The following is a 17715-nucleotide window of genomic DNA, read 5'->3' as shown; positions in this document are numbered from 1 at the left end:
AGAAGATTCCCACAGTCCTGGTTTTTGGATCTATGAGTAATGTCCCTGGTTTATCAGGATGGATTTTCATGGTAGATTTTCTTCAAAACAGGGAAAGCTGATAAAGCGCTGGTTTTAGTTGTGATGTCGTTTGGGAGCTGATAGGTTCCCTCTACACAGGGTGTCCATCAGTCCTCCAATATTAGAGGAGATCTGCTGTAACGCATCTTGGCTGTGAGAACTGTGGATACATTCAGTAGTTTTCTCTCAATCTAAACATCTGGTGGTAACCAGGGGGAGGGAGGCTTAAAGGGATAGTCCATCCTATGACTGCCATCAGATGTATAGCATCCAGTGGGGAGAGTCACATCAGCCGGAGCTCCTGACATCAGTGTGGACTCCATGATCTTAGAATATTGTAGTAATTCTGAAGAAGCTCTGACTGCAGATAACACAACCTGTCCCTGTGCTCATACATGACTTGTATCCTCTCTGTTACCCTGTAGCGCCCCCTCTGCACGGGGCAGCTCCGCGTCCTCCTCCATAAACATCAATTCCATTTTGGCCTATTCTAAAGGATTCCTGTGCTCGGGGGGCCCCGGCACCACCTGCATGTTCGAGAAAGCGGAAGATGGAGAATTCTACAAGCGAGGCCGCAATATAAGGGTAAGGATGGAGGAGCAGCGGTCAGTGTGGAGGTCATGTGACCAGTATGGAGGTCATGTGACCGCACATATATAATACATATATATCCCGCAGATCCCACAAGATAAGAACAGTACTGAAGGGGGGGTCCCTGAGCAGCAGGAGGTCCTGTGTATGTGCCTGAGCCCCTCCGAGGAGACGGTCATCGTCAGTACTGATAGGGGTCAGATCTACAGCATCGCCCTGTCCTCAGCCGACATCACTAAGGTGAGAGGTCACTGCTCGGGGAATGATGAGCCTGAGGCTGCGCTGCTGAGACCCTGCACCCTGATAGATCTTCTACATCAAACAGAAGAAGATATTGATGAGGATTTAGGTCATCCCTGTCATGTGCTCAATGTTCCCATCTAGGTCCTGGGGATCTGGAGATTTCACCCGTCCAATAAATCACATTTCCTCTTCCTTCCCTGCAGGGGGACGACGTTCACTTTGAGTTCCTGACTGAGCCTTGGCACTCATCCGCCATCACAGGACTGAGCGTCTGTATCCGCAAACCACTGATAGCCACCTGCGCGCTGGACCGCTCTGTCCGCATCTGGAACTACGAGAACAAGTACTGACTCTGCTGGTGCAGTCACTGTGTACATACATGACATTACTTATCCTGTACTGATCCTGAGTTACATCCTGTATTATATCCCAGAGCTGCACTCACTATTCTGCTGCTGGTGCAGTCACTGTGTACATACATGACATTACTTATCCTGTACTGATCCTGAGTTACATCCTGTATTATACTCCAGAGCAGCACTCACTATTCTGCTGCTGGTGCAGTCACTTTGTACATACATGACATTACTTATCCTGTACTGATCCTGAGTTACATCCTGTATTATACTCCAGAGCTGCACTCACTATTCTGCTGCTGGTGCAGTCACTTTGTACATACATGACATTACTTATCCTGTACTGATCCTGAGTTACATCCTGTATTATACCCCAGAGCTGCACTCACTATTCTGCTGCTGGTGCAGTCACTGTGTACATACATGACATTACTTATCCTGTACTGATCCTGAGTTACATCCTGTATTATACCCCATAGCTGCACTCACTATTCTGCTGCTGGTGCAGTCACTGTGTACATACATGACATTACTTATCCTGTACTGATCCTGAGTTACATCCTGTATTATACCCCAGAGCTGCACTCACTATTCTGCAGGTGCAGTCACTGTGTACATACATGACATTACTTATCCTGTATTGATCCTGAGTTACATCCTGTATTATACCCCATAGCTGCACTCACTATTCTGCTGCTGGTGCAGTCACTGTGTACATACATGACATTACTTATCCTGTACTGATCCTGAGTTACATCCTGTATTATACTCCAGAGCTGCACTCACTATTCTGCTGCTGGTGCAGTCACTGTGTACATACATGACATTACTTATCCTGTACTGATCCTGAGTTACATCCTGTATTATACTCCAGAGCTGCACTCACTATTCTGCTGCTGGTACAGTCACTGTGTACATACACGACATTACTTATCCTGTACTGATCCTGAGTTACATCCTGTATTATACCCCAGAGCTGCACTCACTATTCTGCTGCTGGTGCAGTCACTGTGTACATACATGACATTACTTATCCTGTATTATATCCCAGAGCTGCACTCACTATTCCCTTTCTGGCTGTGATGGTTGTGTCCTGTTGTTGGCAGTTCTCTGGATCTGTATAAGGAGTTCCAGGAGGAGGCGTTCAGTATCTCTCTTCATCCCTTTGGACTGTATGTGCTGGTTGGATTCTCGGATAAGCTGCGGCTGATGAATCTGCTTATAGATGATATGCGGCCATTCAAAGAATTCACAGTGCGCGGGTGTAAGGAGGTGATGTATATTCTCCGGTTCTTATATCTGCACACAAGTTATTAGTGGACACAAAGTAAATGACAGTTCTGTTACTTTGTGTCGGCCATCTGTCCATTGCTTTAGAGGTGACTGTGCGGCTCGGAGGGTTGTGGTCATAGCCCCATCACATACACAGGTCCTTGTGTGACTTCTCTTTTGTTACAGTGTGTCTTCAGTCATGGAGGACACCTCTTTGCGGCTGTGAACGGCAATGTCATCCACATCTACTCCACAACAACCTTTGAGAATGTCGTCAATCTTAAAGGTCACAATGGAAAGGTAAGTCTGTTATTTGGGGTTTCCAAGATAAAGATATAAGATCTATTCACCGCAGGGTTAACCTACCTCCTAAATGCATGGCTCGGGGAACCTGTCAGCCGGTGCGACCATACAGACTGCAGCCAGTGCTATGTATTGTCCCTGGAAACCTCTTTGCATGTTGTTAGCAGCAGCCAGCAGGACAGTGATATATGGATTTATATTCCAGGATTGTAGCTTCTCCAAGGGCTTGGAGGTGTTTCCTCACACTTCTGAGATCTGTGCAGCCAGTGCTATGTATTGTCCCTGGAGAGATGTGTAATCAGACCTTTGTGTATGTTGTTAGTAGCAGCAGGACTGTGATATATGGATTTTTTGCATTGTGCTTTTTTGCGTTGAGCTGATCAATAAACCCTCCTCACTGCTCCATGTGAAAGCTTTTTGAGGCTATTAGTGATTACTTCAGCAGTGCAGAGAGCTAACAGCACAGCAGTGTGAGGACGCCCCCAGGTGCCCTGAAATCTATCCCCAGTTATCAGAGACCCTGAGAAGGATGGTAAATATAACCCCCACCCCTTTACATAGTGAGGTGCCATGATGTGTCCTATGTCTCCTGGGCTCAGGTGCGCTCGGTGGCCTGGAGTGCTGATGACAGTAAGCTGGTGTCCTGCGGCCTGGACGGAGCCGTCTACGAGTGGAACTCACTGACCGGTAAGAGGGAGTCCGAGTGTGTCCTGAAGTCCTGCAACTACAGCTGCGTGGCCCTGTCCCCCGACTCCAAGACCATCTTTGCTGTTGGTTCTGACCAGACGCTGAAGGAGATCAGTGACTCGCAGGTAGAGACCCCCAATGTCTGTGTAATTCAGGGGAGATGCATGGACCTTAAAGCACATGCTTATAATTTCAGGTTGTTCCCTATCAACACAATAGGGGATAACTTGCGGATTGGTGGGGGGGGGCTACCAGTGAATGGGATCCCCTCATCTTGCTTGTACATGTGCAGCCATTCACTTCTATGGGACTGATGTAGAAATCTAGAAATAACCTTGCCCTGTACTTGACTATCTGTGGCACGGACATGCGCACCCTGCTGCTCTATAACTTGGGGTACACCTGGGACCCCCTAATCATCTGGCTATCTCCAGCCTGAGCCATAGATCATCTAAGGAAAAGGTAAAAATAACTGATATGATGAAGACCCAACTTTCCTGCAGCCCAGAGTATCGGTAATTACAGAGAACACAACAGCCTCTCCATCCGGGATCTGGGAAAGCTGGGTGACGCACTCACAGTAATATAAATGTAAAATGTGTGCAGTCGTGAGCGCCCCCCCTGTGTTATTCTCAGTAACTGCATTCATACTCGCCCCCTGGTGGCAAAGCTGCAGATAGCGAGACTGAGGAAGATTCCGCACCGGTGACCACTGGATAAAGGACAATATTCTTGTTATGTGATGTGTGTATCTCCCGTAGATAATAACAGAAGCGCCGTCCTTCGATGTGACGTACACGGCGGTCGCCATCTCACATTCCGGGCGCATGGTCTTCACCGGCACATCTACCGGGACCGTGCGCTCCATGAAGTATCCGCTACCTCTCCATAGGGAATACAACGAGTACCAGGCACACGCGGGGCCTGTCACCAGGGTAAGAGCTGAATATTCTGCCCCCGTTATTACTGTGAAGCCGTGACCACAGGTCATGTACTCAGATGTAGCTGTGGCTTGTGCTGCACATTAAGGAGTTAAATGTTGGACAATCTGCATAGGGCTCATTTTTCTGTGCAGAATTTTACGGCTACACATGGGTCAGGTCCTCGCTGCATCTACATCATATATTGTAGATTTCTGCAGATCCACAGTAACGGAACTCCTGGTGTTAATATTTGGACTGTCCCCCTGATTATTTCTTCTATAACTTGTGAGCGGATATCAGTCCCTCCCAGGGTGACATAAGCTTTGCCCCCTTCCTGCAGCTGGTGGTGACATACGATGACCAGAATCTCCTGTCCATCTCCGAAGATGGATGTCTTATGGTCTGGAAGATTTCTGACAAGGAGAGCCGAGGCCTGAAGCGGGATAAAGAATTGACGTATGCGGAGGAGGTGCTCATCACCAAGTCTGACCTGGAGGAGAAGGTGAGGACTGACCTCTAGACCACAGACACAAGGTGTATCTATATCCAGGTCGGTGGAGATGATGAGAGTTATACATCAATGGAGGCTAACAGGTAAAACCAACAGTATTAGAGGCTGTTCACATTCGGTCACATGGAGCCTTGAAAGTCGGGGTTCAGTGTGGACTTTTAAGCCATTTTAGGATAAGTGACTGGAGGAGGATGCATATGTTTTGGTCTGATTGATGCTTTTTGTACAATCTGAATGACCTGTGCATCAATCCTGTGCACAATGGTATAAATGGACCCCGTGAGGTTCCTCATCTTTCCTGTGGGGGGCGCTGCAGTAGAATTTAATGTCTAATTGTAACAAATAACAGATTGCGGAGAACATAGCTGGGAGCCTCCTCTACAAGCAGTGAAGATACTTACAATGTCTCACCTAGAGACTCGGCAGAACTGGACTGGTAATGACTACAATGTTCTGCCTCACAAGTCTAGGCCTCGTTTCTGGATCTCCTTGTATTAAAGGGCTGCGTGGACAGTGGTGGACATCTCCTTTAAGGGGTTATTACCATCTGCATCTGCTGTGTAATCCACGTAAATCTTATATGCAGTGGATTTGCTGCAGGTTTCCCATCAGATGTCAGTGATTACCTGGAATCAGTGTTGCGGTCCAGTCACTTTCTCTCCCTGCACAGCGCCACCCGGACCGCCGGCACCAGCAATGTGGTCGTGTGAATGGGATCACATGCAGTTCCCTATATATATAAAAAAAACAAAAAACCAATGCGACTTTTTGGCAACAAAAAGTTAGGAAAATCCTGATCACCCTCCCCCATTGTTTGTATCTCTGACAATAGAACCAGGTGATGCTGGAGCTGAAGACTCGTGTGGAGGAGCTGAAGATGGAGAGCGAGTATCAGCTGCGACTGAAGGACATGAACTACAACGAGAAGCTGAAGGAGCTGACCGAGAAATTCATCCAGGAAATGGAGGTTCTGAAGACAACCAATCAGGTAAGAGATGTGTGAACTGCACCCACAACCCCCATCATCCAGAGGCGCCCACTCACGTATCACTACCATCCCCATCATCTGGTGGCACCTAGAGGACACTCACGTATCACTACCACCCCCATCATCTGGTGGCACCCGGAGAACACTCACGTATCACTACAACCCCCATCATCTGGTAGCACCGAGAGGACATTGACGTATCTCTACCACTCCCATCATTCAGGTACTGAAAGCTGAAGCTGAGAGACAGGAACTGAAACATCAAGAGGAGCTCGCGGAGGTGATCGAGAAGCAATCGCGGGAGCTGCAGGACCTTGGTACTGGACCCACTGTAGATCTGTCATCTTGTCTGCATTTATAAATCCCAAAAGCTAAACCCCCTTATCATAAAGCGATAGAGTATCTTAGCAATATGTGGGCACCAGATAGGACTACCCCTTTATACTTTGTCAGTGCCTAAGGTAAGCGTCCTTCAGACCCTAGTGAATAGGACTCTATAGGATGGATCTTTACCAGTCTGATCCCTCGTCGAGCTTAGACTCTAGTGGGAGGATGGGGCTTGTAGTAGTCATTTGTCCAATGTCGTGTTTTATTCCCATCAGAGACGGCCAATAACCAGAAGCTTCTGCTGGAGTATGAGAAGTACCAGGAGCTGCAGGTGAAGTCCCAGCGCATGCAGGAGGACGACGAGCGGCAGCTCCATGAACTGGAGGAGAGTAAGAGCCAGGCCCTGGAGGAACTGACCGAGCACTACGAGGCCAAAGTACACGAGAAGACGTCTCAGCTGCAGCAGGTGAGGGCTGGAACACAAGCCGTCCTAGTGTGAGTGCCCGCTCCAGTGTCCTCTGGTCTCCAGGGCGAGTAATGGGAAATGTTTCACGTGTGGGTTTTTTTTTCTCAGGCTCAGGATGAAGCGCGTCAGCAGCTGAGAGAATTTGAAGAAACAAAGAAGCAGATCGAAGAGGACGCAGACCGAGAGATCCAGGACATCAAGATAAAGTATGAGCGGCGCCTGCGGGAGGAGCGGGAGGTGTCACTGCGGCTCAAGGGGGAGAGCGGAATCATGAGGAAAAAGGTAAAATTCCTGGATAAAGGGACGCCCCCACAGCCAGGACATAACCGGTAACTCATAGACGTCATTCATTTTATGCTGTTATTCAGGCTGCTGTTATTTTGGGTCAGACATGTGACTTGTCTGTGCTGCAGACTCCTCAGCTCTCAGCCCCCACCTTTGTGCTCCTGTACACAAAGGTAGGGGATGAGGAGTTTGCAGCACAGACATGTAACCGGTTGTTTTTTGAAATACATTCAAACCAAAGCCCAACCCCTGGAACTACACCGAGGATTCTGTCAGGGTACAAGGTAAGTAATAACACACAATTATATTGTAATGCAAATGCTTAGAGAAAGCAGAGAGGCAGATTTGCACTGCAAGTGTAATGGGCTTTTGCAACCTGTCTTTAGTGAAAATGGGGTCCCTGGTGACAGGTTCCCTTTAATTTTTGGGCATCTATGGGGTTAAACCGTCAGGATCAGCTGTAAGTTACTGCATAGCACTATTACGTCATGTCAGGGGAGGCTTTCCCCTGTGTGTTTATTAGAGGTATATGCTGTGATAAACTCCCCCCCCATGTGTACAGTATATGTATATAGTGTCATATGACCCCCCATGCATGTAATCACCTAACACTTCTGCCCTATAGTTCAGCAGTCTCCAGAAAGACATTGAAGAACGCACGGCCGACATCGAGAGGATGAAGACGGAGGAGCAGAAGCTGCAGGGAGTCATCAAGTCTCTGGATAAAGACATCCAGGGGCTGAAGAGAGAGATTCAGGAGAGGGATGAGACCATACAGGACAAGGTGATCCGAGTGTTATTGCATTAGCTATGGACATGGCTAGAGGTGCAGGGCCCGTGTGTTAGAATGATTGTCACCCTGGGTGGGTTTTCAGCCTCAGAAGGGTTAAGGATTAACACAATGATAAGTTACGGTCTGACCCCTGGGACCACCAGCGATCACACATGCACATTGTCACTCCATCCATCCTCTATGGCACTACCAGGGATAGCAGATTCATGACCTTTCACCCCATCGCGACAGGAGAAGGGGATCCCCTGTTCATGTGATTGGTGAAGGTCCCAGCAGTCGGACCTCCAGCAGTTTTGGGCCAATCATTGTTAGCTTGCAAGTAACTTCATTAAATTCTTAGATTCCAAATTTCTTAGCACCTGTGCAGGCCAATATGTCTCCATGGTAACAGACAACAAATAAACACTGTGTAGTCTGACCCTATAGGCGTGCTTATTTCCTGCTGATAGACCACATAGAGACGATCACGCGACTCCCAACCTCTTGTCTCTCCAGGAGAAGAGAATCTATGATCTGAAGAAGAAGAACCAGGAGCTGGAGAAGTTCAAATTCGTTCTGGATTATAAAATCAAGGAACTGAAGAAGCAGATCGAGCCGCGGGAAAACGAGATCAAAGAGATGAAGGAGCAGATCCAGGAGGTGACCCGACCGTCCTGCCCGTCCCCCATAGGAAGGATTCACATGTGCAGATTGTTCTGTTTAGGCATTGACAGGAGCGGATCATAAGATACGACTTGTCTCTGTTGTCCACTCCTCTGTCAGGTTAATAAACTGCATGTGTGAATACAGCCTGAAAGGGCGTTTATCACTATGGACCCTTATAAGTTTCTGACCTGTCAGGGATCACAGGTATCAGTGGTTTCTCATTTTTAGGCACCTGTTCCCATGATCCAGCGGCCGGGTCCCCAGTTATCAGACACTTATCCTTTTCTTGGGGCTCCTCTATGCCTCCCCAGCTTAGGAACAGGTGTGGCTGCACTGATGGCATCCTTATACCCTGCATATTATGTGGATACTAATATTATGTTTGCACTCTATGGCGGTATTATATGTGTTGTATGAGAAAGACTTGTGACTACAATAGAAAGTGGGATCCACTGCACTTGGGTTTGGTAGGTTGGAGATACCGGGCCATCTATGTTAGGTTGGGGGTGTGAATCTGCATTGGAGAAGAGTTTTGGGGTTATTTAGTATGATCCCCTCTTCTCTGCCCACCCTGTATTATTCTGGGCTGATCCCGTCACATTGTACAGTGATCCAACACCTCAGCTGTATAACATCAGATTGTAGCGTCACATCTTCTGACCGGTTACTCTTGTGTCTGTGTCTCAGATGGAGGCCGAGCTGGAGCGCTTCCATAAGCAGAACACACAACTGGACCTGAACATCACAGAACTGAAGCAGAAGCTGAAAGCCACCGAGAGGGAGATGCAGAAGGAGAGGCAGAAGGTGAGACCAGGCTACTATAGAGAGGACGAGCTAGGGGCCCCAGAGAGGACGAGCCGTGGGCCACAGAGAGGATGGGCCGAGGGCCACAGAGAGGACGAGCGGGGGGCCCCAGAGAGGAAGTGTTGGGGCTATAGAGAGGATGAACCGGGTTATAGAGAGGACGAGCCGGGGGCCCCGGGAGAGGAATAGCCGGGGGCCCTGGGAGAGGACGAGCCGGGGGCCCCGGGAGAGGAGGAGCCGGGGGCCACAGAGAGGAGGAGCCGGGGGCCACAGAGAGGAGGAGCCGGGGGCCACAGAGAGGAGGAGCCGGGGGCCACAGAGAGGAGGAGCCGGGGGCCACAGAGAGGAGGAGCCGGGGGCCACAGAGAGGAAGTGTTGGGGCTATAGAGCGGATGAACCGGGTTATAGAGAGGACGAGCTGGGGGCCACAGAGAGGGCGAGTCGGGGGCCCCAGAGAGGGCGAGTCGGGGGCCACAGAGAGGACGAGTCGGGGGCCACAGAGAGGACGAGTCGGGGGCCACAGAGAGGATGAGCTGGTGGCCAAATAGAGGATGAAGCAGTGCAACCATAGAGAGGATGATCTGGGGCTAGAGAGGACGAGCCGGGGGCCAACGAGAGAACGAGCCGGGGGCCAAAGATAGGACACACAGGGGACCACAAAGAGGACGAGCCTGGGGCCACAGAGAGGATGAGACGGGGGCCACAGAGAGAGCGAGCCGGGGGCCACAGAGACGACTCAAATATAAAGTAAAGTTGTCCAGACATTTGCGCAACCGGCAACAGGTTTTAAGAGCAACTGGTGACCTCATGATGAGGGGGTTAACCTGTGAATACATGAGATGATGTGGATCTGTCCTGTCTGCAGGTGCGGGATGTTGAGGCTGTGGTGAAACGTTTCAAGACTGATCTGCACAACTGCGTCGGGTTCATCCAGGAGCCCAAAAAACTGAAAGACAACATCCGGGAGCTGTACTCCAAATACGTGCAGGAGAGCGACGCAGTGAGTGTACAAATGGACCTATGTCTAAAAGGGCCTGTATATACTGTATATACCTTCTGTATAGAGGGCTGTATATATCTCCTGTATAGGGCCTGTATATACCTCTTGTATAGGGGGCTGTATACAGCTCCCAATACAAGAGGTGTATACAGCCCCCTATACAAGAGGTATATACAGGCCCTATACAGGATCTATCCAATATCTGTATTGGAAGCTGTATACACCTCTTGTATAGGGGGCTGTATATACCTCTTGCATAGGGGGCTATATATACCTTCTGTATAGGGAGCTGTATATACTTCCTGGATAGGGGCTGTATACACCTCTTGTATAGGGGGGCTGTATATACCTTCTGTATAGGGAGCTGTATATACTTCCTGGATAGGGGCTGTATACACCTCTTGTATAGGGAGCTATATATACCTCATGGATAGGGGGCTGTATATACTTCCTGGATAGGGGTTGTATATACCTTCTGTATAGGGGGTATTATATATCTCCTGTATAGGAAGCTGTATATACCCTCTGTATAGGGGCTGTATATACCTCCCCTTCTCTATTATAGATTGAATGGTATTTAATGTATTTGTCCTTTCAGGCAGAAATTGTGGGGATAGACGCGGACATCCAGCGGGAATACGCCCGGCAGCGGGAGCACCTGGAGCGCAGCCTCAGCACCTTACAGAAGAAGCTGGTGAAGGACACGGAGATCCACCGGGCCGACAACGTGCGCGTCATGCAGGTGCAGGCGGGTCTGGGGTCTTCAGAGAGGTCTGAGGGGAAACAGCAGCCTAACATAGATTCTTCTACAGATGTGCCCCCCTATACTTTCTCTACCCCCCCCCCCCCCCACATTGCAGCCGCAGCTCAGCCATCGTATTGCTAAAAAACACTTAGACTTCATCTCCTGCACACACTGCAGCATGTGGCCACGGTCACCAGGGGGCGCTCCATGTGCCACATTGATCTAACTGACCACAGTGTAAGGTCTGTCACTGCAGCATGTGGCCACGGTCACCAGGGGGCGCTCCATGTGCCACAGTGATCTAACTGACCACAGTGTAAGGTCTGTCACTGCAGCAGGTGGCCACGGTCACCAGGGGGCGCTCCATGTGCCACATTGATCTAACTGACCACAGTGTAAGGTCTGTCACTGCAGCATGCGGCCACGGTCACCAGGGGGCGCTCCATGTGCCACATTGATCTAACTGACCACAGTGTAAGGTCTGTCACTGCAGCATGCGGCCACGGTCACCAGGGGGCGCTCCATGTGCCACATTGATCTAACTGACCACAGTGTAAGGTCTGTCACTGCAGCATGCGGCCACGGTCACCAGGGGGCGCTCCATGTGCCACATTGATCTAACTGACCACAGTGTAAGGTCTGTCACTGCAGCATGCGGCCACGGTCACCAGGGGGCGCTCCATGTGCCACATTGATCTAACTGACCACAGTGTAAGGTCTGTCACTGCAGCATGGGGCCTCGGCCATCGGTGGGGGCGCTTGCTGTATACCACTAGAACGTTCATGCCTCTCCTGAGCCTGCGCCTCTCCTGAGCCTGCGCCTCTCCTGAGCCTGCGCCTCTCCTCAGTCCGCGCCTCTCCTCAGTCCGCGCCTCTCCTCAGTCCGCGCCTCTCCTCAGTCCGCGCCTCTCCTCAGTCCGCGCCTCTCCTCAGTCCGCGCCTCTCCTCAGTCCGCGCCTCTCCTCAGTCCGCGCCTCTCCTCAGTCCGCGCCTCTCCTCAGTCCGCGCCTCTCCTCAGTCCGCGCCTCTCCTCAGTCCGCGCCTCTCCTCAGTCCGCGCCTCTCCTCAGTCCGCGCCTCTCCTCAGTCCGCGCCTCTCCTCAGTCCGCGCCTCTCCTCAGTCCGCGCCTCTCCTCAGGGCGCGCCTCTCCTCAGGGCGCGCCTCTCCTCAGGGCGCGCCTCTCCTCAGGGCGCGCCTCTCTTTAGGGCGCGCCTCTCTTTAGGGCGCGCCTCTCTTTAGGGCGCGCCTCTCTTTAGGGCGCGCCTCTCTTTAGGGCGCGCCTCTCTTTAGGGCGCGCCTCTCTTTAGGGCGCGCCTCTCTTTAGGGCGCGCCTCTCTTTAGGGCGCGCCTCTCTTTAGGGCGCGCCTCTCTTTAGGGCGCGCCTCTCTTTAGGGTGCGCCTCTCTTTAGGGTGCGCCTCTCTTTAGGGTGCGCCTCTCTTTAGGGTGCGCCTCTCCTGTGCCTGCGCCTCTCCTGTGCCTGCGCCTCTCCTGAGCCTGCGCCTCTCCTGAGCCTGCGCCTCTCCTGAGCCTGCGCCTCTCTTTAGGGTGCGCCTCTCCTGAGCCTGCGCCTCTCTTTAGGGTGCGCCTCTCCTGAGCCTGCGCCTCTCCTGAGCCTGCGCCCCTCTTTAGTCTGCGCCTCTCTTTAGGGTGCGCCTCTCTTTATCACCTCTATCTCCTGCAGGAAAATGTGACATTGATTAAGGAGATTAATGAGTTACGTCGGGAGCTGAAGGTCAGTCGTACAAAGGTCCACGACCTGGAGGTGGCACTTGGGGTAGAAAGGAAAAATCGGAGGAGCAGCCCGGCCGAATCCAAAGGTAACGCTCCCCCTGTCACACAGCACGGACCCCCAAATACACATCCAGCTGTGATACAGGGGCCCGAAGAGCAGTGCGGTGGGTGCGAGTGGAGTATAATACAGTAGGGAGTAGCTGTGCTGCTGCTGTGGGTGTGAGTGGAGTATAATACAGTAGGGAGTAGCTGTGCTGCTGCGGTGGGTGCGAGTGGAGTACAATACCGTAGGGAGTAGCTGTGCTGCTGCGGTGGGTGTGAGTGGAGTACAATACAGTAGGGAGTGTCTGTGCTGCTGCTGTGGATGTGAGTGGAGTATAATACAGTAGGGAGTAGCTGTGCTGCTGCTGTGGATGTGAGTGGAGTATAATACAGTAGGGAGTATCTGTGCTGCTGCTGCGGGTGTGAGTGGAGTATAATACAGTAGGGAGTAGCTGTGCTGCTGCTGCGGGTGTGAGTGGAGTATAATACAGTAGGGAGTAGCTGTGCTGCTGCTGCGGGTGTGAGTGGAGTATAATACAGTAGGGAGTATCTGTGCTGCTGCTGTGGGTGTGAGTGGAGTATAATACAGTAGGGAGTAGCTGTGCTGCTGCTGTGGGTGTGAGTGGAGTATAATACAGTAGGGAGTAGCTGTGCTGCTGCTGCGGGTGTGAGTGGAGTATAATACAGTAGGGAGTATCTGTGCTGCTGTGGGTGTGAGTGGAGTATAATACAGTAGGGAGTAGCTGTGCTGCTGCTGTGGGTGTGAGTGGAGTATAATACAGTAGGGAGTGGATGTGCTGCTGCTGTGGGTGTGAGTGGAGTATAATACAGTAGGGAGTGGATGTGCTGTGGATGTGAGTGGAGTACAATACAGTAGGGAGTAGCTGTGCTGCTGCTGTGGATGTGTGTGTAGTATAATACAGTAGGGAGTAGCTGTGCTGCTGCTGTGGATGTGTGTGTAGTATAATACAGTAGGGAGTAGCTGTGCTGCTGCTGTGGATGTGAGTGGAGTACAATACAGTAGGGAGTAGCTGTGCTGCTGCTGTGGATGTGAGTGGAGTACAATACAGTAGGGAGTAGCTGTGCTGCTGCTGTGGATGTGTGTGGAGTATAATACAGTAGGGAGTGGATGTGCTACTGCTGCTGATGTGAGTGGAGTATAATACAGTAGGGAGTAGCTGTGCTGCTGCTGTGGGTGTGAGTGGAGTATAATACAGTAGGGAGTAGCTGTGCTGCTGCTGTGGGTGTGAGTGGAGTATAATACAGTAGGGAGTAGCTGTGCTGCTGCTGTGGGTGTGAGTGGAGTATAATACAGTAGGGAGTAGCTGTGCTGCTGCTGTGGGTGTGAGTGGAGTATAATACAGTAGGGAGTAGCTGTGCTGCTGCGGTGGGTGTGAGTGGAGTACAATACAGTAGGGAGTGTCTGTGCTGCTGCTGTGGATGTGAGTGGAGTATAATACAGTAGGGAGTAGCTGTGCTGCTGCTGTGGATGTGAGTGGAGTATAATACAGTAGGGAGTATCTGTGCTGCTGCTGTGGGTGTGAGTGGAGTATAATACAGTAGGGAGTGGATGTGCTGCTGCTTTGGATGTGAGTGGAGTATAATACAGTAGGGAGTGGATGTGCTGCTGCTGTGGATGTAAGTGGAGTATAATACAGTAGGGAGTAGCTGTGCTGCTGCTGTGGGTGTGAGCGGAGTATAATACATTAGGGAGTAGCTGTGCTGCTGCTGTGGGTGTGAGCGGAGTATAATACAGTAGGGAGTAGCTGTGCTGCTGCTGTGGATGTGAGTGGAGTATAATACAGTAGGGAGTAGCTGTGCTGCTGCTGTGGGTGTGAGTGTAGTATAATACAGTAGGGAGTAGCTGTGCTGCTGCTGTGGATGTGAGTGGAGTATAATACAGTAGGGAGTGGATGTGCTGCTGCTGTGGATGTGAGTGGAGTATAATACAGTAGGGAGTAGCTGTGCTGCTGCTGTGGATGTGAGTGGAGTATAATACAGTAGGGAGTAGCTGTGCTGCTTTGGATGTGAGTGGAGTATAATACAGTAGGCACTAGCTGTGCTGCCGTGGATGTGAGTGGAGTATAATACAGTAGGGAGTAGCTGTGCTGCTGCTGATGTGAGTGGAGTATAATACAGTAGGGAGTGGATGTGCTGCTGCTGTGGATGTGAGTGGAGTATAATACAGTAGGGAGTAGCTGTGCTGCTGCTGTGGATGTGAGTGGAGTATAATACAGTAGGGAGTAGCTGTGCTGCTGCTGTGGATGTGTGTGTAGTATAATACAGTAGGGAGTAGCTGTGCTGCTGCTGCGGGTGTGAGTGGAGTATAATACAGTAGGGAGTATCTGTGCTGCTGTGGGTGTGAGTGGAGTATAATACAGTAGGGAGTAGCTGTGCTGCTGCTGTGGATGTGAGTGGAGTACAATACAGTAGGGAGTGGATGTGCTGCTGCTGTGGGTGTGAGTGGAGTATAATACAGTAGGGAGTGGATGTGCTGTGGATGTGAGTGGAGTACAATACAGTAGGGAGTAGCTGTGCTGCTGCTGTGGATGTGTGTGTAGTATAATACAGTAGGGAGTAGCTGTGCTGCTGCTGTGGATGTGTGTGTAGTATAATACAGTAGGGAGTAGCTGTGCTGCTGCTGTGGATGTGAGTGGAGTACAATACAGTAGGGAGTAGCTGTGCTGCTGCTGTGGATGTGAGTGGAGTACAATACAGTAGGGAGTAGCTGTGCTGCTGCTGTGGATGTGTGTGGAGTATAATACAGTAGGGAGTGGATGTGCTACTGCTGCTGATGTGAGTGGAGTATAATACAGTAGGGAGTAGCTGTGCTGCTGCTGTGGATGTGAGTGGAGTACAATACAGTAGGGAGTAGCTGTGCTGCTGCTGTGGATGTGAGTGGAGTACAATACAGTAGGGAGTAGCTGTGCTGCTGCTGTGGGTGTGAGTGGAGTATAATACAGTAGGGAGTAGCTGTGCTGCTGCTGTGGGTGTGAGCGGAGTATAATACAGTAGGGAGTAGCTGTGCTGCTGCTGTGGATGTGAGTGGAGTATAATACAGTAGGGAGTAGCTGTGCTGCTGCTGTGGGTGTGAGTTGAGTATAATACAGTAGGGAGTAGCTGTGCTGCTGCTTTGGATGTGAGTGGAGTATAATACAGTAGGGAGTGGATGTGCTGCTGCTGTGGATGTAAGTGGAGTATAATACAGTAGGGAGTAGCTGTGCTGCTGCTGTGGGTGTGAGCGGAGTATAATACATTAGGGAGTAGCTGTGCTGCTGCTGTGGGTGTGAGCGGAGTATAATACAGTAGGGAGTAGCTGTGCTGCTGCTGTGGATGTGAGTGGAGTATAATACAGTAGGGAGTAGCTGTGCTGCTGCTGTGGGTGTGAGTGTAGTATAATACAGTAGGGAGTAGCTGTGCTGCTGCTGTGGATGTGAGTGGAGTATAATACAGTAGGGAGTGGATGTGCTGCTGCTGTGGATGTGAGTGGAGTATAATACAGTAGGGAGTAGCTGTGCTGCTGCTGTGGATGTGAGTGGAGTATAATACAGTAGGGAGTAGCTGTGCTGCTTTGGATGTGAGTGGAGTATAATACAGTAGGCACTAGCTGTGCTGCCGTGGATGTGAGTGGAGTATAATACAGTAGGGAGTAGCTGTGCTGCTGCTGCTGATGTGAGTGGAGTATAATACAGTAGGGAGTGGATGTGCTGCTGCTGTGGATGTGAGTGGAGTATAATACAGTAGGGAGTAGCTGTGCTGCTGCTGTGGATGTGAGTGGAGTATAATACAGTAGGGAGTAGCTGTGCTGCTGCTGTGGATGTGTGTGTAGTATAATACAGTAGGGAGTAGCTGTGCTGCTGCTGTGGGTGTGAGTGGAGTATAATACAGTAGGGAGTAGCTTTGCTGCTGTGGGTGTGAGTGGAGTATAATACAGTAGGGAGTAGCTGTGCTGCTGCTGTGGATGTGAGTGGAGTATAATACAGTAGGGAGTAGCTGTGCTGCTGCTGTGGATGTGAGTGGAGTATAGTACAGTAGGGAGTAGCTGTGCTGCTGCTGTGGATGTGAGTGGAGTATAATACAGTAGGGAGTGGATGTGCTGCTGCTTTGGATGTGAGTGGAGTATAATACAGTAGGGAGTAGCTGTGCTGCTGCTGTGGGTGTGAGTGGAGTATAATACAGTAGGGAGTAGCTGTGCTGCTGCTGTGGGTGTGAGTGGAGTATAATACAGTAGGGAGTAGCTGTGCTGCTGCTGTGGGTGTGAGTGGAGTATAATACAGTAGGGAGTAGCTGTGCTGCTGCTGTGGATGTGAGTGGAGTATAATACAGTAGGGAGTGGATGTGCTGCTGCTTTGGATGTGAGTGGAGTATAATACAGTAGGGAGTAGCTGTGCTGCTGCTGTGGGTGTGAGTGGAGTATAATACAGTAGGGAGTGGATGTGCTGCTGCAGTGGATGTTTGTGTAGTATAATACAGTAGGGAGTAGCTGTGCTGCTGCTTTGGATGTGAGTGGAGTATAATACAGTAGGGAGTAGCTGTGCTGCTGCTGTGGGTGTGAGTGGAGTATAATACAGTAGGGAGTAGCTGTGCTGCTGCTGTGGGTGCGAGTGGAGTATAATACAGTAGGGAGTAGCTGTGCTGCTGCTTTGGATGTGAGTGGAGCACACTGTATCCTATCATGTACAGACATCAGACACGTCGTGTTCCCTATCACAGGCTCCTTTGTCGGGGGGGAGCAGCTTTCCTCCGGGGTCCTGCGGCTAAATATCGAGGAAGAAACAGCAAGAATCATCGAAATGCAGAAACTGGAGATCAAGCGTCTGCGCGACCTGCTGCAGTGTCAGGACCTGACAGCCGGGATCAGACCGACATCCGTGGGGAGATTACCCTCACTCACCACCTGAGCGCTCAGACAGCACTAACCAATAAACCATAAGTACCCCAA

General features: G+C 50.7%; 1 protein-coding gene across 1 annotated transcript in view; it reads left to right on the top strand.

The window, feature by feature from the left end:
- The window catches only part of CFAP57 (cilia and flagella associated protein 57), a 21798-nt gene extending 4083 nt beyond the window's left edge, over window positions 1-17715 (top strand). The window contains exons 5-23 of the mRNA XM_072128704.1: window positions 486-645; window positions 739-891; window positions 1098-1237; window positions 2357-2522; window positions 2709-2822; window positions 3425-3637; window positions 4274-4447; window positions 4776-4937; window positions 5779-5934; window positions 6158-6251; window positions 6537-6727; window positions 6836-7009; window positions 7638-7796; window positions 8301-8444; window positions 9138-9254; window positions 10120-10254; window positions 10853-10996; window positions 12682-12817; window positions 17487-17715. Coding sequence (XP_071984805.1) covers window positions 486-645; window positions 739-891; window positions 1098-1237; window positions 2357-2522; window positions 2709-2822; window positions 3425-3637; window positions 4274-4447; window positions 4776-4937; window positions 5779-5934; window positions 6158-6251; window positions 6537-6727; window positions 6836-7009; window positions 7638-7796; window positions 8301-8444; window positions 9138-9254; window positions 10120-10254; window positions 10853-10996; window positions 12682-12817; window positions 17487-17674 — 2920 coding nt within the window. The 3' untranslated portion in view covers window positions 17675-17715. The remainder of the gene's footprint in view (window positions 1-485; window positions 646-738; window positions 892-1097; window positions 1238-2356; window positions 2523-2708; window positions 2823-3424; window positions 3638-4273; window positions 4448-4775; window positions 4938-5778; window positions 5935-6157; window positions 6252-6536; window positions 6728-6835; window positions 7010-7637; window positions 7797-8300; window positions 8445-9137; window positions 9255-10119; window positions 10255-10852; window positions 10997-12681; window positions 12818-17486) is intronic.

This window comes from Engystomops pustulosus, chromosome 10 (genome assembly GCF_040894005.1).
Source record: "Engystomops pustulosus chromosome 10, aEngPut4.maternal, whole genome shotgun sequence".
Classification (NCBI taxonomy): domain Eukaryota; kingdom Metazoa; phylum Chordata; class Amphibia; order Anura; family Leptodactylidae; genus Engystomops; species Engystomops pustulosus.
This window is presented reverse-complemented; position numbering and strand designations above follow the sequence as displayed.